The 20567-nt window shown below is 47.9% G+C and overlaps 1 protein-coding gene and 1 non-coding gene across 2 annotated transcripts in view; one reads left to right on the forward strand and one right to left on the reverse strand.

The window, feature by feature from the left end:
* Window positions 1-8895: 8895 nt before the first annotated feature.
* Window positions 8896-20567, reverse strand: part of LOC142576616 (monocarboxylate transporter 11-like) — a 77396-nt gene continuing 65724 nt past the window's right edge. Inside the window, exon 5 of the mRNA XM_075686818.1 lies at window positions 8896-10278. Within this exon, the coding sequence (XP_075542933.1) occupies window positions 10130-10278 (149 nt within the window). The 3' untranslated portion in view covers window positions 8896-10129. The remainder of the gene's footprint in view (window positions 10279-20567) is intronic.
* On the forward strand, window positions 20076-20148 carry TRNAS-CGA (transfer RNA serine (anticodon CGA)). Its single transcript has one exon. It is a non-coding gene; the product is annotated as a tRNA-Ser (tRNA).

The raw sequence follows: 20567 nt of genomic DNA on the forward strand, positions 1-20567 counted from the left end.
TCCGATGAGAGAGATTACGTTCGGAAATAATCGTGTTGATCGGGCGCGCTTGTGCGTGAGCTCGCGCTTTTCTGCTGAAGTCGCGTGATAACGGCCCATCTGCCTCTTGACCGATTTTTACTGCAATGACGTTTCCTCGCTTACAAATGATTCGACGTTGTAAATAATCTCTGTTTACAAGGTTTTCGGTTTACGAGCAGTATGAGGGAAGAAATCTGAGCAATTACAGTTTGCTGCTGGTACAAGTTTGTTTTCAAGGGGTGTTGCCATAACTTTGACATAACTAAACGTTGCAAGGGAAAGTTGCTTACACTCATGAAAGAAAATCTCGAATTGTTATTTAAACAAACATTAATGTAATGCGCTGCTGCTGCTGCGTGCGTGTACGAAAGTTTGCTTTGTTGAAGGGGTCCCTGTTATCGTGACTTTCATCAGTGACTTCGGCTTTGTGCTCTGTTGCTACCCTGCACCACTGCAGGCATTGTTTTCGTGACTGTTTTTACATGGTCCTTGCATGTGTTCACGATGTGACACTCTTATTGTGCCACAGATATAAGTTAACGCATAATTCTACTTTTAGTGGTGAAGCCGTGACCCCCTACAATGTCCACATAACCCGTGGCCATGGGTGCAACAGCTTGGCATGTAATCTAGATGGACATGTCAGGTATGCTTTAAGTGTATGTGTTCACAAAAGTAGGATCTCGGTATCATTAGTGGATAAGTTTATCGATATATTACTTAATGCAGCTTGCTAAATATCGTAAATATTTATACAACTTTATTCCACTTGCTGCTTATATGTGTTTGTAACATTATGCACCCAATATCTTGTTCACTTAGAGCTACACCTCACATGTCCTGACGTTGAGTATTTTTCTCGCATCAATCGCTTGTCTACAAGTTCAGTTTTATTTTCGCTTATTACACGGTAGATATAATTATTATTTTGGTTTTATTTGTTTGTAACTGTTTCCTATGATGTAGCATATATTTCCATATTTTCTGTCTGCTTATGCTACACATGTGCACTTTTTGTCCATGTAAAATTTGAAGTGTAGTGTGCCATATATGTCGCAGGTCTGAGCCCGCAGTGTGCATACCATTGTTTAACATAGATATTTACAATTATTTCTGTCTTGTTCTCAGAATAACTGCCACAGACAAATACACGTTTGATGAGCTCGAATTTCTTGAAATGGAATAGGAAGGTCAGTATTCATTGTGCTGCAGTTACTTAAGTGGTAAGTTATCTTCTGGTAAGCTTGCTGTATTTTCTCTCACTTTTTCATATTCTTTGCAAGCTGCCCCAATTCATGCTAGTGGGCATTATAGCAGTTGTGAGTGTGTCTACTGCAGCAATGTCGCAGCTAGTTTGCACACACTACAGGTTGCTAAAAGATACCCATCACTGTTCTCGTGCATTTCTGGAAACCAGCCATGTCCACTCGGCGAAACTTGTAGCGTCAATTTGAATTTGCCGGTCAGTTCATGTAACTTTTCAGGAGAAAATTTACGCTGCGAGGGAAAGGAGACCATACAACATGTCCTGGGGTAACAACTTACTATTCAAGTTGATGGAAGGAATAACAAAAATAGCACTGGATGTGGGCTTGTCTTGTGCACAAGTTAATTTTAGAGGGAAGGCATAAGTTGTAATACAAAGGCATTTAGTCGCAATAAATGGGGTTTGGATAAAAAAGTAAGTAAACAGGCATAGTCTAATTTATATCGCTTGTAATCTAGAAAGGACGCCTTTCTTCATGCGTTGATGATGGGGGCTGGCTCACACTTATTGTTATTTATGTGGTGTACCTGACTGATTTCTCCTGCCAATTTTCAACCATGGGTGAAAACAGATAAACAATCCTAATCCGGCCTGAAGCTCCATTGCTGCTATGTGTGGCCAAATCTGACGAGCATACTGGTCTTTTGAGTGAAATATGGTAATCTCATAGGTACATATTTAGGCACCAGCCAGTCTGCCCTATGTACATTTGACCATATGTGAAAGGAATACAGTACTCTGCCTCTGACACGTACTGGAAAATTTTGGTGCTATCATTAACCAAGCAAGCCTCGCCTGCCTTTCTCAATTCAGTTGTGAACTGTTGGGCATATGCTGCCTACTATATTTTTGCTAGAAATATATGTGCATAGCAGTAGTACACAAGTGAATTGTGAAAGGCACCCAGGCATTGGAGGCTTGCTTTGTTAAAGATACACAAAATTTGTTTCGTATTTGTCAGGGGTAATGTAGTCTATTCTTTTTAATAACGTGCATATTTGGTCCATTGTATATCAGGCATGCAGACTAGCCGGTGCCTCAGCATGCGCCTATGAGAGCACCATAATTCACTCAAAGGACCAGTGTGCTCGTCCCATTTACCATGCATTGACACGACCAGCTGTGCACTGTATTTAGATTGTTCATCTGTTTTGTTTGCCTATGGCAACCGATTGATACAACAAATCAGGGAGGAATACCACATCTAAAAATGGGACGTGCGTCAGTCAACGCTCATTATGATTGCATGAGAAAGAGGAATACTCTCTAATGATATGGAATAGTAATCACCGTACTTAATTATTAAATTCTTTTTATTTATTTGTCATGCTTCTATGCCTTTGTTGTTAAACTTGTGCCCTCCCTCTGAAACATCGCTCGGGTGTAAACGATAAAAAAAACCAGGCATGGTGTGGCGCAGGCACGCACGCAGTACTTTTTTCGTGGGGGGGGGGGAAGCCATGGTAACATTTCTATGCAAATGAGAGGCAGGGTACTTTTACTAGTACAAATGGGAATAATGCCCCCCATTCGCCATAAAGACGCGTAAACCCGCAAAAGAGTATTGAAATAACGTGTATCTCACAGTATCAATTACATAACGTGTACAGCTGTGGGATACACCTTTTCTTTATTTGGCAAACAAAGAACCACATCAAATGGACTCGCGCATGAAAGATGCGCAGGAAGAACCTTGCAAGAACAAGTTAAGCGAAAGTGCCAAATAAAGATTTCTAGTAGCGTTTTTCGAATTAGTTCTGGAATAATTACAGAGAAATGCATATTTGCGGAACAATCACAGTTCTGTTGCATCCCTCGTTTACTGCTCCACCAAGTGCCAAAACCGATTCGTGTTGTAATTTGGGAAGTTGCGTAACTATTCGTGGTCCCAAGTCGCGTACAACCGCGTAGAGCGCAGGACGCTGTGGGGCTCTAGACGTACTGAGGCCACCGCGGTAGGTTAGAAAAACACGCCCATTAGCACAGCAGCGAAGTGGATGCGTCAAGTGGCTCGATTCACAACTGTAGAAGCGTCGTTCAACACACGGAATTATTCTCAACTTTCGCTGGCGTTTTCTCTACTTCCTTTTTAAATAAAGAGATATAGATCCATAAATATGTTCACCAACAATTTTCGCTTTTCCTCCCTGTTTGGCTGTTGCCGTGGCTTTCTCCCTTAGTAGGTCGCTTAATTTCTCATCTCCTTGCGACTGTTGTTTCCAGTTGCCAATTTTGCACGAAACATGCTGTGCAATTAGGGAAAAACCAGACGAGGTAACGCGTGACAGCCATATTGCTTATGATTTTAGCGGTTATTGCAGGGTCTGATGATGGACGCTATTTCGCAATATCTAATTTTCCACCTTATCTAACCCATATCGCGGATATATGGTACCGAAGATCTGCCGCCGTCGCGGCGAGCCATCACTCGAGGAAATAATGAAGTAAAAGGAAAAGTTAAACGCAACTGACACTTTCTCCGGCAATAACTCTTTCCTCGAGCATACAGACCACCTGACTACGAACCGAGTCCATTTCCTGGCCCCTGGATCATTCTAAATAAGGAAGGTTGAACTAACGAAGCAACAGCGATGCGCGTGATCGTTAAATAGATGGTCAGATAAAAATTTTGTTAGGCATTATAAAGAAAAAGAACCATTATAATTACAACAATAAACTACTTCCTGCCTGCTGAAACAGATGGTGACAACTCAATTCATCTTCAGTTAGTAGCGCAAGCACCGAATCGATGAGAAAACTGGTCTCCATACCCAAGGAGATGCCGATAACTACCGCAATCCAAAAGGAGTGCAAAAATTGACAATTTCCCTCTATGAAGATAGAATGGCAGCGAAAGCCGATGACAGTCAAAGCTCTCGAACGAAAAGCAAAGTGTTTCACGTCCGCTACGGTCGGCCTGAAGATAGTGCAATATCGGGCCGACCCGCGGCGGAAGTGAAGCAGGCGTTATGCACCCCGCATACGTGGGCCGATCCCAAAGGTAGTGCAATGCCGGGCCGACTCCCGGCGGAGTTGAAGCAGGCATTAAGAACTCCCCATACCTAGGCCGATACCAAAAAATTACCGACGATTACGTTACTTCCTAATGCGAAATTTGAGCGCAGCAAATAAGCTGTTTCACCTTTTCGATAGATTGAGGCAAAGAAATCGAGCAACACATGTATGCGCTATCACAGAATTTTTTTTTATATTTCCCGTACTCCTGGATCATCTCGACGGCGGCGACGGTAAGCTTCTGCTTCGGCGGCACGCACCTCTGGATTCTGACGGCGACGGCGCTGGGCCTCTGCTCTGGCAGCTCGTTTAGCAGCAGCAGCAGCAGCAGCAGACGGAGGACTTCCATCGGTCGTCTCGCTCATGGCTCAGAAAGAACTGGCAGATAATTTCGCAGTGGCGAACGGCAGCGGCAATTTCGGCTCGGGCGGTGCACATATACAGATCCGCCGCCACCGATCTGGCTCTCTGATTGCCACCGCACAGGGGTTGCATTGGAGGAGGAGCGAAGAAAGGAATTAAGTTCGAGCCGGCGCTTTGACAACCGGAGACTCGCAGGAAGAGGGGGGAGGGGGGCGGCGTGTACACCCAGCGGCAAACGATGGGGGCAGAAGCGCGCGCAGCAAGCGGACAACACGATAAAGGGAGGAGGGAAGAGATAGCAGCGACTGACTGATGCCGCTGACGCCGATACAGGGGGGGGGGGACCCTTTCCTCCTCTTTCTGCATGGCGGCGACGGTGTTCTATGCAGTCACGTTATCTTGACTCTCTAGCGGCGTCAGCGGCATCCAGCGGTATCAGTCGGTCGCTGCTAGCGCTGGGGGGATGAAAGGGGGGCGGAGCTGGTTACGAGGCCGACGACGACGCGAAACCCAGGAACGGACGCCAAAGAGCTGCGCTCTAAAATATTGCAATACCAGGCCCACCCGTGGCGGAGGTGAATCAGGCGTTAAGCGCTCGCCATGTGTGGGTCGATCCCGAAGGTAGCGCAATGCCGGGTCGACTCCTGGCGGAGGTGAAGCAGGCATGAAGAACTGTCCATACCTAGGCCGATTCCAAAGATATTGCAATACCAGGCCCACCCGCGGCGGAGGTGAAGCAGGCGTTAAGCACTCCTCATACGTAGGCCGATCCCGACGACTCCGAAGGACGCGTTGTAGGTTCCCGAGTCCAAAGGGGCCTGTGCCATTGATATTGGACCCTTTCTTCACTATAACCAGGATCGGCCCACGTGATGATTTTTTCAGTTAACGGATGCCGAAAAAAAAAGTTAGTCATACACCGCTTTCTCTGTAAAAGGCGGCAAAATGTTGACCACCAAGTAGATTGATCGGCGCTTTAGGAATGTGTCTGAGGAGTGGTGGCGTGGGTTAATAATGGTGGGGGGGTGCCGCTTTATTTCGGGGGGGGGGGCCTTGGGTACGTGCCTGGCGCGTATTTCGTAATTACAATATATGCCATCATACCGGTGGCCAACACAGGCATGACAGTAGGCTTGAAATGTACGATAACTCTGTCAGTAGCTGATGCAAGTATTCTATGACAACTGGCACTTGCATGTCTCAAGGATGCATTGCATTGCCCGTACACGAGCACTCCTATGCTCACTTCCATCCCAAGTAATGAGATAGTGAGAAGATTTTCCAATTCACGCTAGTAGTCCACAGACTGGTGTCCTTTTTGTCAAGTAGAAACCGATACAGCCGAAGTAGTTCACAACATGTATACACACCACAGCTTGTCCACGTTGCACGTTGGTACAGCCAAGAGAAATTTCTGCTTACTATAGTTACCGCTGCACCCATAGGCCACACATTGGTTCCTCAACAACTTTGTGTGACCCAACATGACATAAAATTTTCGCAGAACTAGCTATAACATATCCAGATCGTTCTGCAGCAAGTGATACAGCGTGTATATCTGTGGTTGATTGCCAAGTTTTGGTAATTTTCTGTCCTTTCTACCATGCAGGGTACACGTGCGCTCACTTCAAGACGACGATCCTCCACCTCGAGAACAGCCTCTCCTCAATGATAAGTAGCTATAATAAAAGAAAGGAAAATATCACATCCGTATGCAGACTGAAACTTTGTTTTCCTTTAATCTAACCTCATTGATATGCCCAATAAATGTTTTTGTTAAATTTCTTTCGTTGAGTAATGTCTAACAAGCAGCATATGTACGGGCCCACGTATATGTTGTCAAAAGTGCTGCATCTTCGCTTGACATAGCTACATGCATAGAGGCTGCATGTATTAGGCAAGAAGGACAGTCACACACAGGCAACAATTTGAATAAGGTCTGACTGCCATTGGGACACAAGAAAATGTTACCACACGTGGTGGCCAATTTCGTTATAGCAGTGCTGTGAGCACCAGCAGTCTAATGTATAAGCTCATTAGAGATTCATTAGGAAGACATGAAAAAGTAACTAGAAAACTGCTTTGAAGCGCACATTTGGAAGACATTTCATGCTCACAAGAAAAACACTCTTAAAGAATTCAACAGAAAGACGGTGACAATATGTTCCTTTTGTAGAGAACATCGCTGCGCAAACAAAACGATCAGAGCCCTCTTGAAAAAATTCTAGGCACCTTGGTTCATCCGTCTAAAAAATTAAACACAAGCAACTGAGGCTCATCACATTCTTGGTGTGCTACGCCGCACGTATCACGAACACCGAGGAACGGCGCCTCGTCTTCATGCGGTAACGTAATCGACTCTGTCAGTGACCGCGTGAGGCAATAAGCGTCGGCATGCCTTTTCCTCGACTTGAAGATAACCGTCATGTTGAACACTTGTAGCCTGAGGCTCCAGTGCGCAAATCAGCCGCAAGAATCTTTCAGGTTCGTCAGCCGGCATAGTGATTGATGATCACTGGTAACTTTCAAGGGACGGCCGTAAAAATCTGACCGAATTTTCATAACCCATACCACAGCAAGGAATTCCTTCTGGATTGCCGCGGAATTCATTTCTGGGCGCGAGGGCCGTTCTACATGCTTGGGCAATCACCCTTTCAGCGTCGTCCTGCAACTGCACGAGCACTGTTCCCAGACCGACATTGCTGGCATCAGTGTGAAGTTGCGTACAGGCTGCTTCTTCAAAGTGGGCAAGTACTGAACGGGCTTGCACCCGTTGCCTCAGCTCATTAAATGCAGTTTTCTGTGATCCGAGCCATGCAAATATCACGTCCTCTCTAGTGAGGTGAGTGAGTGGTTACGCAACGAGTGCAAAATGTGGGATGAACCGACGATATTACGCGCAGAGGCCCAGAAAGCGCCTGACCGCTTTCTTATCCGATTGTATACGAATATCAACATGACTGACGACGTGACCAAAAAACTGCAGTTCCTCGAAGCAAAACTGGCATTCCTGTCGCAGAAAACATAATGACGTCATCGAGATAGACCCCGTAGGTTTTTCGCTTCAGCCCCGAAAGCACAGTATCCATGAGCCTTTTAAAGGTGGCGCGCAGATAGGACAAAACGAAGGGCAAAATTTTAAAATTCGTACAGTCCAACTCGCACCACAAATGCGGTTTTCTCACGGTCATTCGTGTCCACCTCGATTTGCCAGTATCCACTTTTCAAGCCCAGTGAAGAGAACTAACGAGAATGTCAAAGCCACTTGGATGTGTCATCTAAACGGGGGAGTCGGTAGTCCACTTTCTTTGTAACCCAATTTAGCTGGCAGTAATTAAGAAAAGAACGCAGGCTACCGTCCCTATTCTTGACTAAAAGTAGATGCGATTCCTAGGCGCTATCTGACGATTCAATTACGTCGTCTTCTAGCATTCTAGTTACTTGCTCCTGTATCGCCTCACGTTATTTTAGAGCCGTAGGATAAGGGCTCTGGTGAGTTGATTTGGCCGTGTCTTCAGTGATTATTCGGCGCTTGGTTAAGGGCCTGCAACCGACTTATGATGTCGATGCATCTCTTCTATGTCGAGCTTAGGACGGGTGCTTTTGTTATAAACTCCACTCGTTGATTTTGCCGACGTGCTCAAACTGGTCAGGGGGTATTCGACGTCTTCACAGGTGTCACCGTGAAAGCGATACGGAATCAGTGGATGAAGAAGGGTTACCTGAGGCATGCTAGACGAACGCATGATTTCGGTTTCCTGTGGTGGGCTGGTGTTACTCGTGGGCGGTGATGGGTAACGTTTACACGAAGGTTCCTGTACGCGGGTGAGCTCCAGAGCAAGTCTTTGCAATCTACGATTGAAATGATGCGTAGGCCTTGCGATGTGCGGGAGAGTGTCCGGGCTCAACGAACGGCTTCCAGGAGCGGTCCGCAGTACCGGGTTGTCGTACCCAGCATGTCCACCAGTGTAGTGGTGCAACGAAGACAGGCGACAAGGACACGTGCAACAAATACAGCTTGTTTTCGTAGATGTAGAGCCCTCCCCCCCCCCCGCTTTCCTATATGTTAATGATACCTACCCACTCTGTGGGATTGGCGAAGAACCGGGTAGTTTGATACACCAACAAGAAAAAATAAGTATAAAATAACTGTAAACAAACATTGGTGAATACACATATCAGAAGTAATAGGTAGTTTTTATACTGGCTTAATACCTTAGCATGGTTTTACCTGAGGGGCCATTTGCGTACCAGAAGGGACATTATAAATGTAATGGTAGATACATTTCTTATTGCAATGCGAAGCACGCGCACTTGAGGTAATATGTCCTCTGTGACATACACTCTTCGAGGCACTGAATGCGTAAGGTAGTTTATTCCATAATAGCAGGTGTTGTACCTCTATCATTTAGGCTGTGTTTTTTCTACTTTCATTTGAGAATAGAAAAACGCGGGTGCAGGAATGCTCACTGGTGGCGTTCAGAAATGTCTCATTGGTGCACGATTGGATTGGATTAAATTAACTTTATTAAATGTCCTGCAGGACACACCTCAGCGCTCAGTGTGCGTCTCCCACGCAGGGACCGACAGGGAATACCTGGAGGCCGCTGCGTGGGCCTGCTGGATGGTCCATTCATTGCTGGTCTTGGAGTAGCGGGCTTCGTAAGGTCTTCTCTCCCTTGGCCGAGGTGGAGTGGGGCGGAGCGTTTCTACACTCCCAGAGCACGTGCGAGTGTCACCGTGTCGCCGCACGAGGGGCACGCAACGTCGGGGTTGACGTCCGGGTAGATGATGTGTAACGTGGCGGGGTTGGGAGAGGCACGTGTCTGTAACAAGTGTAGCGTTAGCGCCTGTGGCCTGTTTAATTTGGGGTGTGGGTGTGGAAAGAGACGTCGTCCCAAGTAAAAGTATTTAGTGATTTCGTTGTACGTTACTGTGGCGTCCCTGTTCGGCTCCAACTCGTCGAGTCGCGGTTGCCCGTGGGTGACGGCGCGATCGGTAAGCGCGCGCATCACCGTGGGCTGTATCGTTTAGGTTGGGCGGGGCGCCCGGGATCCGACTCAGGTGGACGGGAAACCAGATGACGGTGTGGTGCTTGAGGGAGCTCGGATCAGCGCCGTGGAGGAAGCGTAACGCCTGGTCGCTGACACTCCTCTTTCGAACGCTTTGATGGCCGGTCTCTAGCCGCTCAATATTACCTCTCGCTTGTCCTCGAGCATTGCCAGAGCTATGGCCACTTTCTCTGCTACTTCGGGGTCGCGTGTGAGGTTATTCAGGAAAAGAAATTTCAATAAGTATGAAGAAGTTGATCGAAATAGACTGTGGAAGCCATATTCACAGCCCTCATGAATGGCGTGAACCTGCTACAGTGCGTAGTACACATAACTGAGGTTAGGATAGCGTTTTTGTCATCTACATCAAGCCCTGCTGCTTTACCCATAGGAGGCAGACAACCGACGTTATTTAGTCCTCTTGAATATCGTCAGTTGGTAGTGAAACAAACTTTCTAGAGGAACATATGAATGCTAGAAACGCGACTGCCATAGCAAGCACCATCCCGGCCAGTATTCTGTAGAGATTGTCGTAGGCGCCACTGACATCCCGGAAATGTCCTGCGAATAAGAGCAACGATCACAAATTGCCGCTTTATAAAACAATCAGACAGTAGGAAAAATGAAATGTGCACTTTTGTTACAGCTTCTTGTTTGTGTAGAGATAGATGGCGTGTTCCTGTTGTGTTCTGAGATGGTGCACCTCAGAGTTTAATAATCGCACAGACAGGGTGGGTGTTCTGCTTTAAAAGGGCTCTTATTTACTTTTGCGTTGGATTAAACTGAGCGTGCTGTACTTATTTCAACGCAAGCTACTGCAATAATCAACCTTGAACAGTTGTCGCGATGTGCTGCTATGCTATTTCCAACGATTAATCTTGCTCACAGAGCGCTTAATGACATCTTACCGAAAATCCATGCTTCCACTTCTTTTGAGGCTCACAAATGTATGCTTGCATTCGTGACAACCACAACACTCGATTATCGTCGGCAACGTTTGTACTATGCGTGCGAATGTGTGATATGTTGCGGTGTGCCTTTCTCTCTTTCTTTATTTTCTCTAGCTTTCCTTCTCTTTCTTTTTTGTGTCTCCTCTGCGAGCAAGTAGGCGCATGTCCCTTTATGAAGAAAAGTGAGAACCCGTTGTCTTTTTGTACTAGAGGCATTTTCACACGTTTACATGATTAATAATAACAGTCACTTCATTTGTATTATTGTCACTGCGAAAAAATATTATTGCACTGGATAAGTTGTAATGCGTTTAGTGTAGCAGCTGAACAAACGGACAGGCATGGACACACACACACACACACACACACACACACACACACACACACACACACACACACACACACACACACACACACACACACACACACACACACACACACACACACACACACACACACACACACACACACACAAACACACACACACACACACACACACACACACACACACACACACACACACACATATATATATATATATATATATATATATATATATATATATATATATATATGTATATATATATATATAATGTTCCGCGCGAACCATTTCCTTAAATCACCGTGGTTGCTCAGTGAATATGGTGTTATGCTGCTGAGCACGAGGTGGTGGGATCGAATCCCGGCCACGGAGGCCGGACTTCAAGTGGTTCTGGCACGTAAGACCCCATAGTTATGTATATTATTAAAACCATTGACTTAAATATGCAAGGAAGATAAAGGCAAACAGTTGGACTTTTTCCGGGTGTGGTCCTGAAGTAGCCCGCCGAACGTCATCCTTTTTCTCAACGCTCCGTCTTTTTGTCATTCGGGCTCCTTCTGCCCTTTGTAACCAAAACTCGTGACATTTTTTCCATTCGCAGACGAAGCCCGCCGGGAAAGTCATTTAGTCTCTCGTGGATTTAAGGCTTCGGGTGGGCAACGTGTGTGACTTCGGTTTTGGACGGGTGTCGTCCACTGTTTGGGAGGCGTGCAATGCGATAGCTGACCTCGCTGATGCGTTCCAGTATAACGTAAGGTCCAACGCAGTGGACCAAAAACTTTTGGTAGAATCCGCGCTTCCGTAATGGCGTCCAGAGCCATATAAGGTGACCAGGATCTTGATATACATGTAGGTGACGGCCGTCGTAGAGGATCTTTGATTGGTCCTGCGAAGCCAGGGTGCGTAGCCGAGCAAGGCGTCGGGCTTCTTCGGCTCGACAGAGGATCTTGGTAGCAGGATCACTGTCATGAGCGAAGTAAGGAAACATGTCGAGCGTGTAGCGAGGTGGACTAGCATAAAGCAGAAAGAACGGTGAGTAACCGGTGGTTCTATGTCTTCAGCTGTTGATTGTATAGGCGACAAAAGGCAGGACACTGTCCCAATTCTTATGTGCAAAATCGACACACATTGATAACATGTTGGCAAGCGTTCTGTTTGTACGTTCAACCAGACCATTAGTTTGTGGATGGTATGGCGTCGAATGCCGGAAGCTAGCTCAACATAGACGAAGGGCCTCTTCAACAACGTCTGCGGTAAATTGTCTCCCACGATGGCTGATTATAAAGCGACAAGGCCCATGTCGAAGAAGGATCGCATATAATAAAGAAAGAGAGACTTTTGCTGCTGTTGCCAATGGCAACGTCTCACAATAACCGGTCAGGCGGCCTACACACACTATAATCTAACGATTGTCTTTTGAGGATCTCAGCAAGGGGCCCAGGAGATCTGAACCAACTTGTTCGAAAGGGGCCCTGGAAGACAGAACTGGCTGAAGTCGACCATGCGGTGTGCTTAGAGGTCATTTGTAACGCTGGCATTCGGTGCACCAGGCGACGTACCAGTAGGTACCGTTACGCATCTTGGGCCAGTAAAAGCGCTCTTGAACATGGTAGGGTGTTCTTGCGAAGCCGATTTGGCCAGAGCTTAGATCGTCGTGCAAGGCTCATAGTACTTGAATAGGGAGGCTCTAGAGGACAAATAAAATGTAACGCGCGCCAGTGGTCGAGTAGGTCTACTTATGCAGGACGCCGTCACGCAGGCGAAAGCGGCTGTTTCCTGAAGGCTCGTGTGTGGTCGCGAACAGTGGTTGCAAACTGTCGTCCTTCTGTTGTTCGGATATAAAGGTACTCATAACAGAAAATTCCGGGGATTCAAAGGCCATGTATTGATCGAAGTTGTCAGTATCGCATTCGATTGTTGGAAGAGCAATCCGAGAGAGGCAATCAGCATTTGCGTGTCGTCGACCGCTCTTGTACGAAAAAAACAAAATCGTACTCTTGCAGATGTAGAGCCCAACGCGCAAGTTGACCAGAAGGCTCCCGAAGGTTCACGAGCCAGCACAGTGAATGGTGATCCGTGACCACCGTGAAGGGGTGCGCGTAAAGGTAACAACGAAACCGTTGCACTGCAAAGATGGCCGCCAAGCACTGTTGCTCGCTCACTGTATAATTGCGCTCGGAGCGACTCACGAAGCGACTAGCGCACGAGATCATGTGCTCACTTCCGCCTATGCGCTGAGCAAGCGCATCGCCGGTGCCAACACCACTCGCGTCTGTGTGAACCTCTGTTGGTGCTGAGGGATCGAAGTGGCGAAGAATAGGCTGCGACTTCAAGAGGAAATTTAATCGACGAAACGAAGAGTTGCACTCTGCCGTCCACTCAAAAGGAACCCCTTTCAGAAGAAGGCGTGTAAGAGGATGGGCCATGTCGGGAAATCTAGGAATGAATCGTGAAAGTAGGAGCATAATCTTAAAAAGCTTCGTACCTGCTAGACACCGTGATGTTCTTCAAATGTCTCTAGAGCCGTAGTATTTTGTGAACCTGGTCGTATGCCATTTTCTTGGACCTGATGTCCCAGCACAAGAGCTTGTCATTCAACTTAATGGCACTTCTCCGAATTCAAGACAAGCCCGCGTTTCTCCAAGCAGTTCTGCACCAACTCCAGACGCTTGTTATGCTGACTAAATGTTCGCCCAAAGATCACAACATCGTCCACACAGCACATGCAAACTTCCCATTTCAAGGCGCGCAGTATAGTGCCCATGAACCTTTCCAATGTTTTATGCGCGTTGCACAGTCCAAAAGGCATGATGTTAAATTCAAAGAACCCGTCGGGCGTTAAAAATGCGTTACTCAAATGATATTGTGCAACAAAAAACGACACGGGCGTAAGAGAGGACGACACAACAAGCGAAATCTTTAAACTAAGTATGTTGTACCGCTGAAACCGATTTTATAAATTTGAAGCAGTGTAGACCGCGCATGCGCCTACATGAATATGAACTGCGCATTCATGTAACATAGTTACGATTCATGTGATGCCGCCTCCAAAGAACTTCTATATATATATATATATTTACAGCGCAGCAGAGGCTCGAGCTCGGGAACTGCTCGGTGCATCCTAGAACCGCCGCTCGCTATATATACGAACACCAATAAATCTCCTTTATAAGTAGTGGAGGTGCTCGGTAACGTTCCAATCTACCATTCTGGAATTTCGTTCTCGGACGCTACCCTCCGCCATGCCGGACGCCGACCAGCAGACTCTTCCATCACCACCCGTCCCTTGCGCTGGCACCGTTCGCCAGCGGGAGCCCCCTATCTTCAGCGGAACCGACGACAACGGCGTTGAAGAGTGGCTGTCGTCCTACGAACGGGTGAGCGTTGACAACAAATTGAATGACTCGGACAAACTGGCTTACGTATCATTATACCTCGCGGGCGTGGCCAGTCTCTGGTTCTCGAAATCATGAGAGGGATATCCGAACGTGGTCCGCGTTCAAAACGTCGATTACAGAAGTATTTGACCGACCCGCCGTCAGGAAACTCCGAGCCGAGCAGCGTTTGCGTACACGCGCACACGACATATGTGAGACATTCACCAGCTATATAGAAGACGGCCTCGATTTGTGCAGGCGCGTGAACGCTGCCATGACGGAAGCGGGAAAGATCAAGCACGTCATGAAAGGAATCGATGATGACGCGTTCCAGATGCTTCTGGCCAAGTTCCCGCGCACTGTTGGAGGCGTCATCAGCTTCTGCCAGAGCTATGATGAATTACACAAGTAGCGAGCTCTTGCACGGCGACATCCCGCACCAAATGCGGCGTCACTCTGGAGCCTGACCAGCGGCCCAGAACAAGCCTCTCTGATGACCCAAATCAAGGATTTTGTGCGCGAAGAAGCCGCAGGACAGCTGTCTCTGGTGTCCGTCACTCAGGAGTCTGCCAGCACTTTGCCGTCTCATCTCCGTAGCGTGATTCATGAAGAGCTCGCGGAAGCGCTGCCGGCTGTTCACCAGCAGGATGTCGTGACTACACCAGTCACTTATGCTACGGTTGCTTCAATGGCACCTCGCACTGTGCCCGTGCGTCGCTTACAGCAGCCTGTGCAGCGCCTTCACCCTCCCGTCCCCTGGACCACCACTGCCGTCGCTAACCCGTGGCGTACGCCGGACAATCGCCCTATATGCTTCGCATGTAGGTATCCCGCTCATGTCGCAAGGTTCTGCCGCCGTAGATCGCAGGCGTTCAATGACGATCAGCGAGCGCCCTATGTGCCGCCTGATTCAAATGCTCCTTACGGACCCTTCGACCCATCACCAGCTCGCTCCCAGACTGATCGCCGTCCTCGGTTCGAACGCCTCCGATCAACCTCCCCACGTCGCCGATCGCTTTCCCCTATGCGTCGACGACCCGTCTCTAACGAATAGGGAAACCAGACGACGCAGTTCCGGAGGCAACAACTGCGCAAGTGTCGACATTCCTAAGCCCTCCTCCTTTACCTGCCAATGTCATTGATGTGTTTATAGACGATGTCGCTACAGTCACTCTCGTCGATACCGGTGCGGCTATTTCAGTTATGGATGCCAGGTTTTGCCGCTCGCTTCGTAAAGTGACGACATTTCTGTCTGGATTGTCGCTTCGAACGGCGAGTGCTCAACCAATTTGCCCTACCGCTGCTTGTACTGCCCGTGTGACCATGTAGGACGTTTTGTACACGATTAAATTCACAGTCCTTTCATCGTGCTCCCACGCCATTATTCTAGGATGGGATTTTCTCTCACGCCACAATGCCATCATCAATTGCGCTCGGGCCGAGATTCAACTTTTCCACCTTGGTGACATGGCCTCCGTCGATGCTCATCCTGCCGCTAAAATTGTCGTGAAAGAAAACACCTGTATTCCCCCGTGCTCTTCAGCATTAGTACCAGTCTTGCGTAGTACCATATCCGACGGGATGGTCTTGTTCATGCCCTCTCATCACTTTGTTACCAGAAAAGCGCTTCTTTTGCCCTTTGCAGCTCTTCACCTTGCCGCCGGTCTCAGCACGATGCCCATTTAAAATCATCTTTCATCGCCACTATCACTGCTCCGCCACGATTGCCTTGGTTACGTTGAGTCGGTCGATTCAACACGAATTGTCTGCGTCCACGACGAAGTGCCTGCTACTGCCTTCCATGAACTGAGTGCCCTCTCCGCAGCGGACTCAACATGGACTGGTGTGTTCAGCCCATTCATCACCGAAGATCTGACGCATTCGCAGCGATCTCAACTTCTCGCAATCCTTCAGCACTTCCGCCGTTTTTTCGACGTTGCGCAAACATCTCTTGCCCGTGTATCGACGGTTGAGCATTACATCGACACTGGCTCTCACTCGCCGCGGCGACAAAGACCATAACACGTGTCCGCTACGGAACGCCGTGTCATTGAAGACCAGGTCGATGACGTGTTCCGTCGAGGCGTCATTCAACCTTTCTAAAGCCTATGGGCCTCTTCCGTGGTCCTCGTCAGAAAAAAAAAGACGGTTCCATCGGCTTATGTGTTGATTATCGACGGTTGAACAAGATCACGCTGAAGGACGTCTACCCATTACCACGAATCGATGATGCTCTGGTCTGTTTGCAGGGAGCGGAGTTCTTTTCTTCGCTGGATTTGCGGTCAGGCTACTGGCAGGTTCCGATGGCAGAGACCGATCACCCGAAAACTGCGTTTGTTACAACAGACTGGTTGTATGAATTTACCATCATGCCTTTCGCACTTTGCAACGCACTGCTACGTTCGAAAGAATGATGGATAATGTTCTGCGTGGCCTCAAATGAAAAATCTGTGTTTGCTATCTTGACGACATTGTGGTGTTCGCCCCTGATTTCGCAAAGCACCTGCTGCCCCTCCAGCACGTACTCACTTGCTTGACCAACGCCGGTTTGCAACTTAACCTGAAGAAGTGTCGATTAGCTGTTCGTCAGCTCACAATTTTAGGCCCTGTCGTGTCAAAGGAGGGTATTAGCCCGGATCCCGAGAAGCTACGTGCGGTTACTGCGTCCCCAAAACCTACCACTATGAAAAAGCTACGCAGTTTTATCGGCCTCTGCTCTTACTTCCGGCGATTCGTTCGAAATTCTGCGTCAATTATATCGCCTCTCACGCAGTTGGTTGGTGGCGCTAGAGATCTCTCATCATGGTCTCCAGCGCGTTACGACGCCTTCACAACCTTGGGCCGTCTTCTCACGACGCCACCCATTCTTCGCCATTTTGACCCTCAAGTGCCAACCGAAATCCATACCGATGCAAGCGGTGTGGGCCTTCGCGCTGTGTTGGCACAGCGTCAACCTGGCCACACAGAATACGTCGTAGCATAGGCGAGTCGCACGTGAACCAAGGCGGAAACCAATTACAGCGTTACAGAAAAGGAGTGTTTGGCCATTGTGTGGGCGCTTCACAAGTTTCGCCCATATTTATACGGCCGATCGTCTGACGTAGTGACCGATCATCACGCACTATGTTGTCTGTCGATGCTCAAAGGTAAACCGGGCCGCCTTGCCCGCTCGGCATTGCGAATCCTGGAGTATGACATCCGCGTGGTTTACCGTTCCGGCCGAAACCACTCCGAGGCTGACGCGTTATCGCGATCGCCGCTTCTCCCGAAGGCCAGTCGCGACTCCTCCTGCGAGTGCGCATCATCCTCTCTGGACGTTGACACTATCGCTGCTGCACAGCGTAATGATCCCTGGACTGCATCTCTGCTCTCCCTTCTCTTGGATACGTCGAAAGTTCCGGCGTCACGTAAGCTTCGGCGCCAAGTTCCTCATTTTGTGATTCGAGACCAGCTACTATATCGACGCAACTATGCCCCAGATTACGCACCTGGTTACTCGTCATTCCGAGAATCTTGCGATCAGAGCTCTGCTCATCGTTCCACGTCGACCCTCAGTGTGGCCATGCGGGAGTCTTCAAGACCTACGAAAGACTTCGACACCGCTATTGCTGGCGCGGAATGTGCAATTTCGTTCGAAAGTGCCAACGCCGCAAAGCGCCACCGCACAACTCCGCGGGTGAACTCCAGCCTTTACAACGCCCATCCCGACCCTTTGATCACGTGGGCATGGATCTCTACAGGCCACTTCCGTTGACTCCTACCGGCAACAGGTGGATAATCGTTGCGGTAGACCACTTAACCCGTTATGCGGAGACTGCTGCGCTACCAAATGCTACAGCGCAGGAGGTCGCCAATTCCATACTTCGCCATTTCTTTCTTCTTCATGGAGGTCCATGTGAACTTTTAAGCGACAGAGGCCTCGCCTTCTTATCTGAAGTCATCGAACAACTGCTAGCTGAATGCGCTACTGTTCATCGTAAATGCACTGCTTATCACCCACAGACTAATGGCACCACGGAACGCTTTAATAGAACTCTTGGTGACATGCTCGTCATGTATGTCTCACCTGATTACTCTAACTGGGACCTAGTTCTTCCGTTTGTCACCTACGCCTAAGGCGCCGCGACTCAGGACACTACCGGATTCTGGCCCTTTTACCTTCTTTACGGCCGTCATCCTTCGCACACAATCGACACTATTCTGCCCTATCGGCGGGACCCATCCGAATGCCTGCCGATCTCGGAAGCCGCCACACACGCCGAGGAATGTCGCCAGCTGGCCCGCTGATTCACCTCGGATGACGAGAACCGTCAAAAAACCGTTCACGATGCCCAGAACTCGACTCCCGCTTTTCTCCCGGGCGCTCTCGTCTGGTTGTTAGTGCCACAGCGCACGGCTGGGCTCGCTTCAAAACTCCTTCCGAAGTACAATGGGCCATACTGCGTTCTCGAGAGAACATCACCCTTTAATAACCTGGTTGAGCCGCTAACGCCGCCGTCCGACATGCGACGTCGTAACCGCGAAGTAGTTCACGTTCAGCGTCTTAAGCCGTATCACCTTTCTACCGTCCTTCCAGAAAACTAAATCGCCAGGATGGCTCCTTTATTTCCGCGAGGCGATTGTAAGGAAGATAACGAACGTGCGCACACAGTCAGCAGCATCAAGCAAGCAGCAGAGGCTCGAGCTCGGGAACTGCTCGGTGCATCCTAGAACCGGCGCTCGCTACGAACCCCAATAAATCTCCTTTATAACATATATATATATATATATATATATATATATATATATATATATATATAGCCCACCACCACAGCCACTGAGCAACCATGGCGGGTAAGTAGACAGAGAATGCCTGGTTATAAAGAGCTATCCCTGGCATCACATATCACATATCGCATCACACACACACATATATATATATATATATATATATATATATATATATATATATATATATATATATATATATATATGTGTGTGTGTGTGTATAAATGTATGTATGTATCTATAGAACGCATGTCGCGTAGCGCGAACACGTGGTTTCCTATTTCACCGGCAGGTAATTTGTTTTCGTGCACTTTCATTTGGATTCATTTATCATTTTGTTATTTGAGCTAAGAACTGGAATTAATTGCTCTGATGTTGTCGTTCGGGTGATTCTGTGTTCGGCATATGATAATTTGACTGTATATATATATATATAAATAAATATATATATATATATATATATATATATATATATATATATATATATATATATATATATATAGTCATATCTTAAGAAGCCAACAAACACTGATACCAAGGACAACATACGGGAAATTACTTGTGCTTAATAAATGAAATAAAGAAGCGATAAATTAATGGAAATTAAAGTGGATGAAAAAGCAACTTGCCGCAGGTGGGAACCGAGCCCACAACCTTCATAGTTCGCGTGCGACGCTCTACCAATTGAGCTACCACGGCGTCGTTTTCCTATCCACTTTCTTGGGTATTTATGTGTCCTAGTAGAACCCTGGGAGTGCTAGCCAGCGCCACCACTCACAGACCTGGGCGGCGGACGTGGAACGTCCTTTACGCCGCAGGCGTCACGAGAACGTGATCTTTTTGGGCGAAGGCAACTGGTCAATAAACCCACATATGCAACGTGACTCTCCCAGGGTTCTACTAAGACGCATAAATACCCAAGAAAGTGGTTGGGAAAACGGCGCCGCGGTAGCTCAATTGGTAGAGCATCGCACGCGAAATGCGAAGGTTGTGGGTTCGGTTCCCACCTGCGGCAAGTTGTTTTTTCATCCACTTTAATTTTCATTAATTTATCGTTTCTTTATTTCATTTATTAAGCACAAGTAATTTCCCCTATGTTGTCCTTGGTATCACTGTTTGTTGGCTTCTTATGATATGACTAATAAGAAAATCGGGCCCCTCGGTTAACCCCCTTTCTTCTCGTTTATATATATATTGTGTGTGTGTGCGTGCGTGTCTGTGCCTGTGTGTACGCGTGTTCGTGTGTGTGACCTGCCGCTGCGGCCTAAAGCCTATAGTGTTGCACTGCTGAGCTGGAGTTCGCGGATCAAAACCCGGCCGCGGCAGCCTCATTTCAATGGAGGTGAAATGCAAGAACGCCCGTGTTTTGTGCAGCTGGGTTTTTTAAAGATCCCGTGATGGTAAAAATTAATTCGGAGTCTCCCACTACGGCGT

Source organism: Dermacentor variabilis, chromosome 3 (assembly GCF_050947875.1).
Source record: "Dermacentor variabilis isolate Ectoservices chromosome 3, ASM5094787v1, whole genome shotgun sequence".
Taxonomy (NCBI): domain Eukaryota; kingdom Metazoa; phylum Arthropoda; class Arachnida; order Ixodida; family Ixodidae; genus Dermacentor; species Dermacentor variabilis.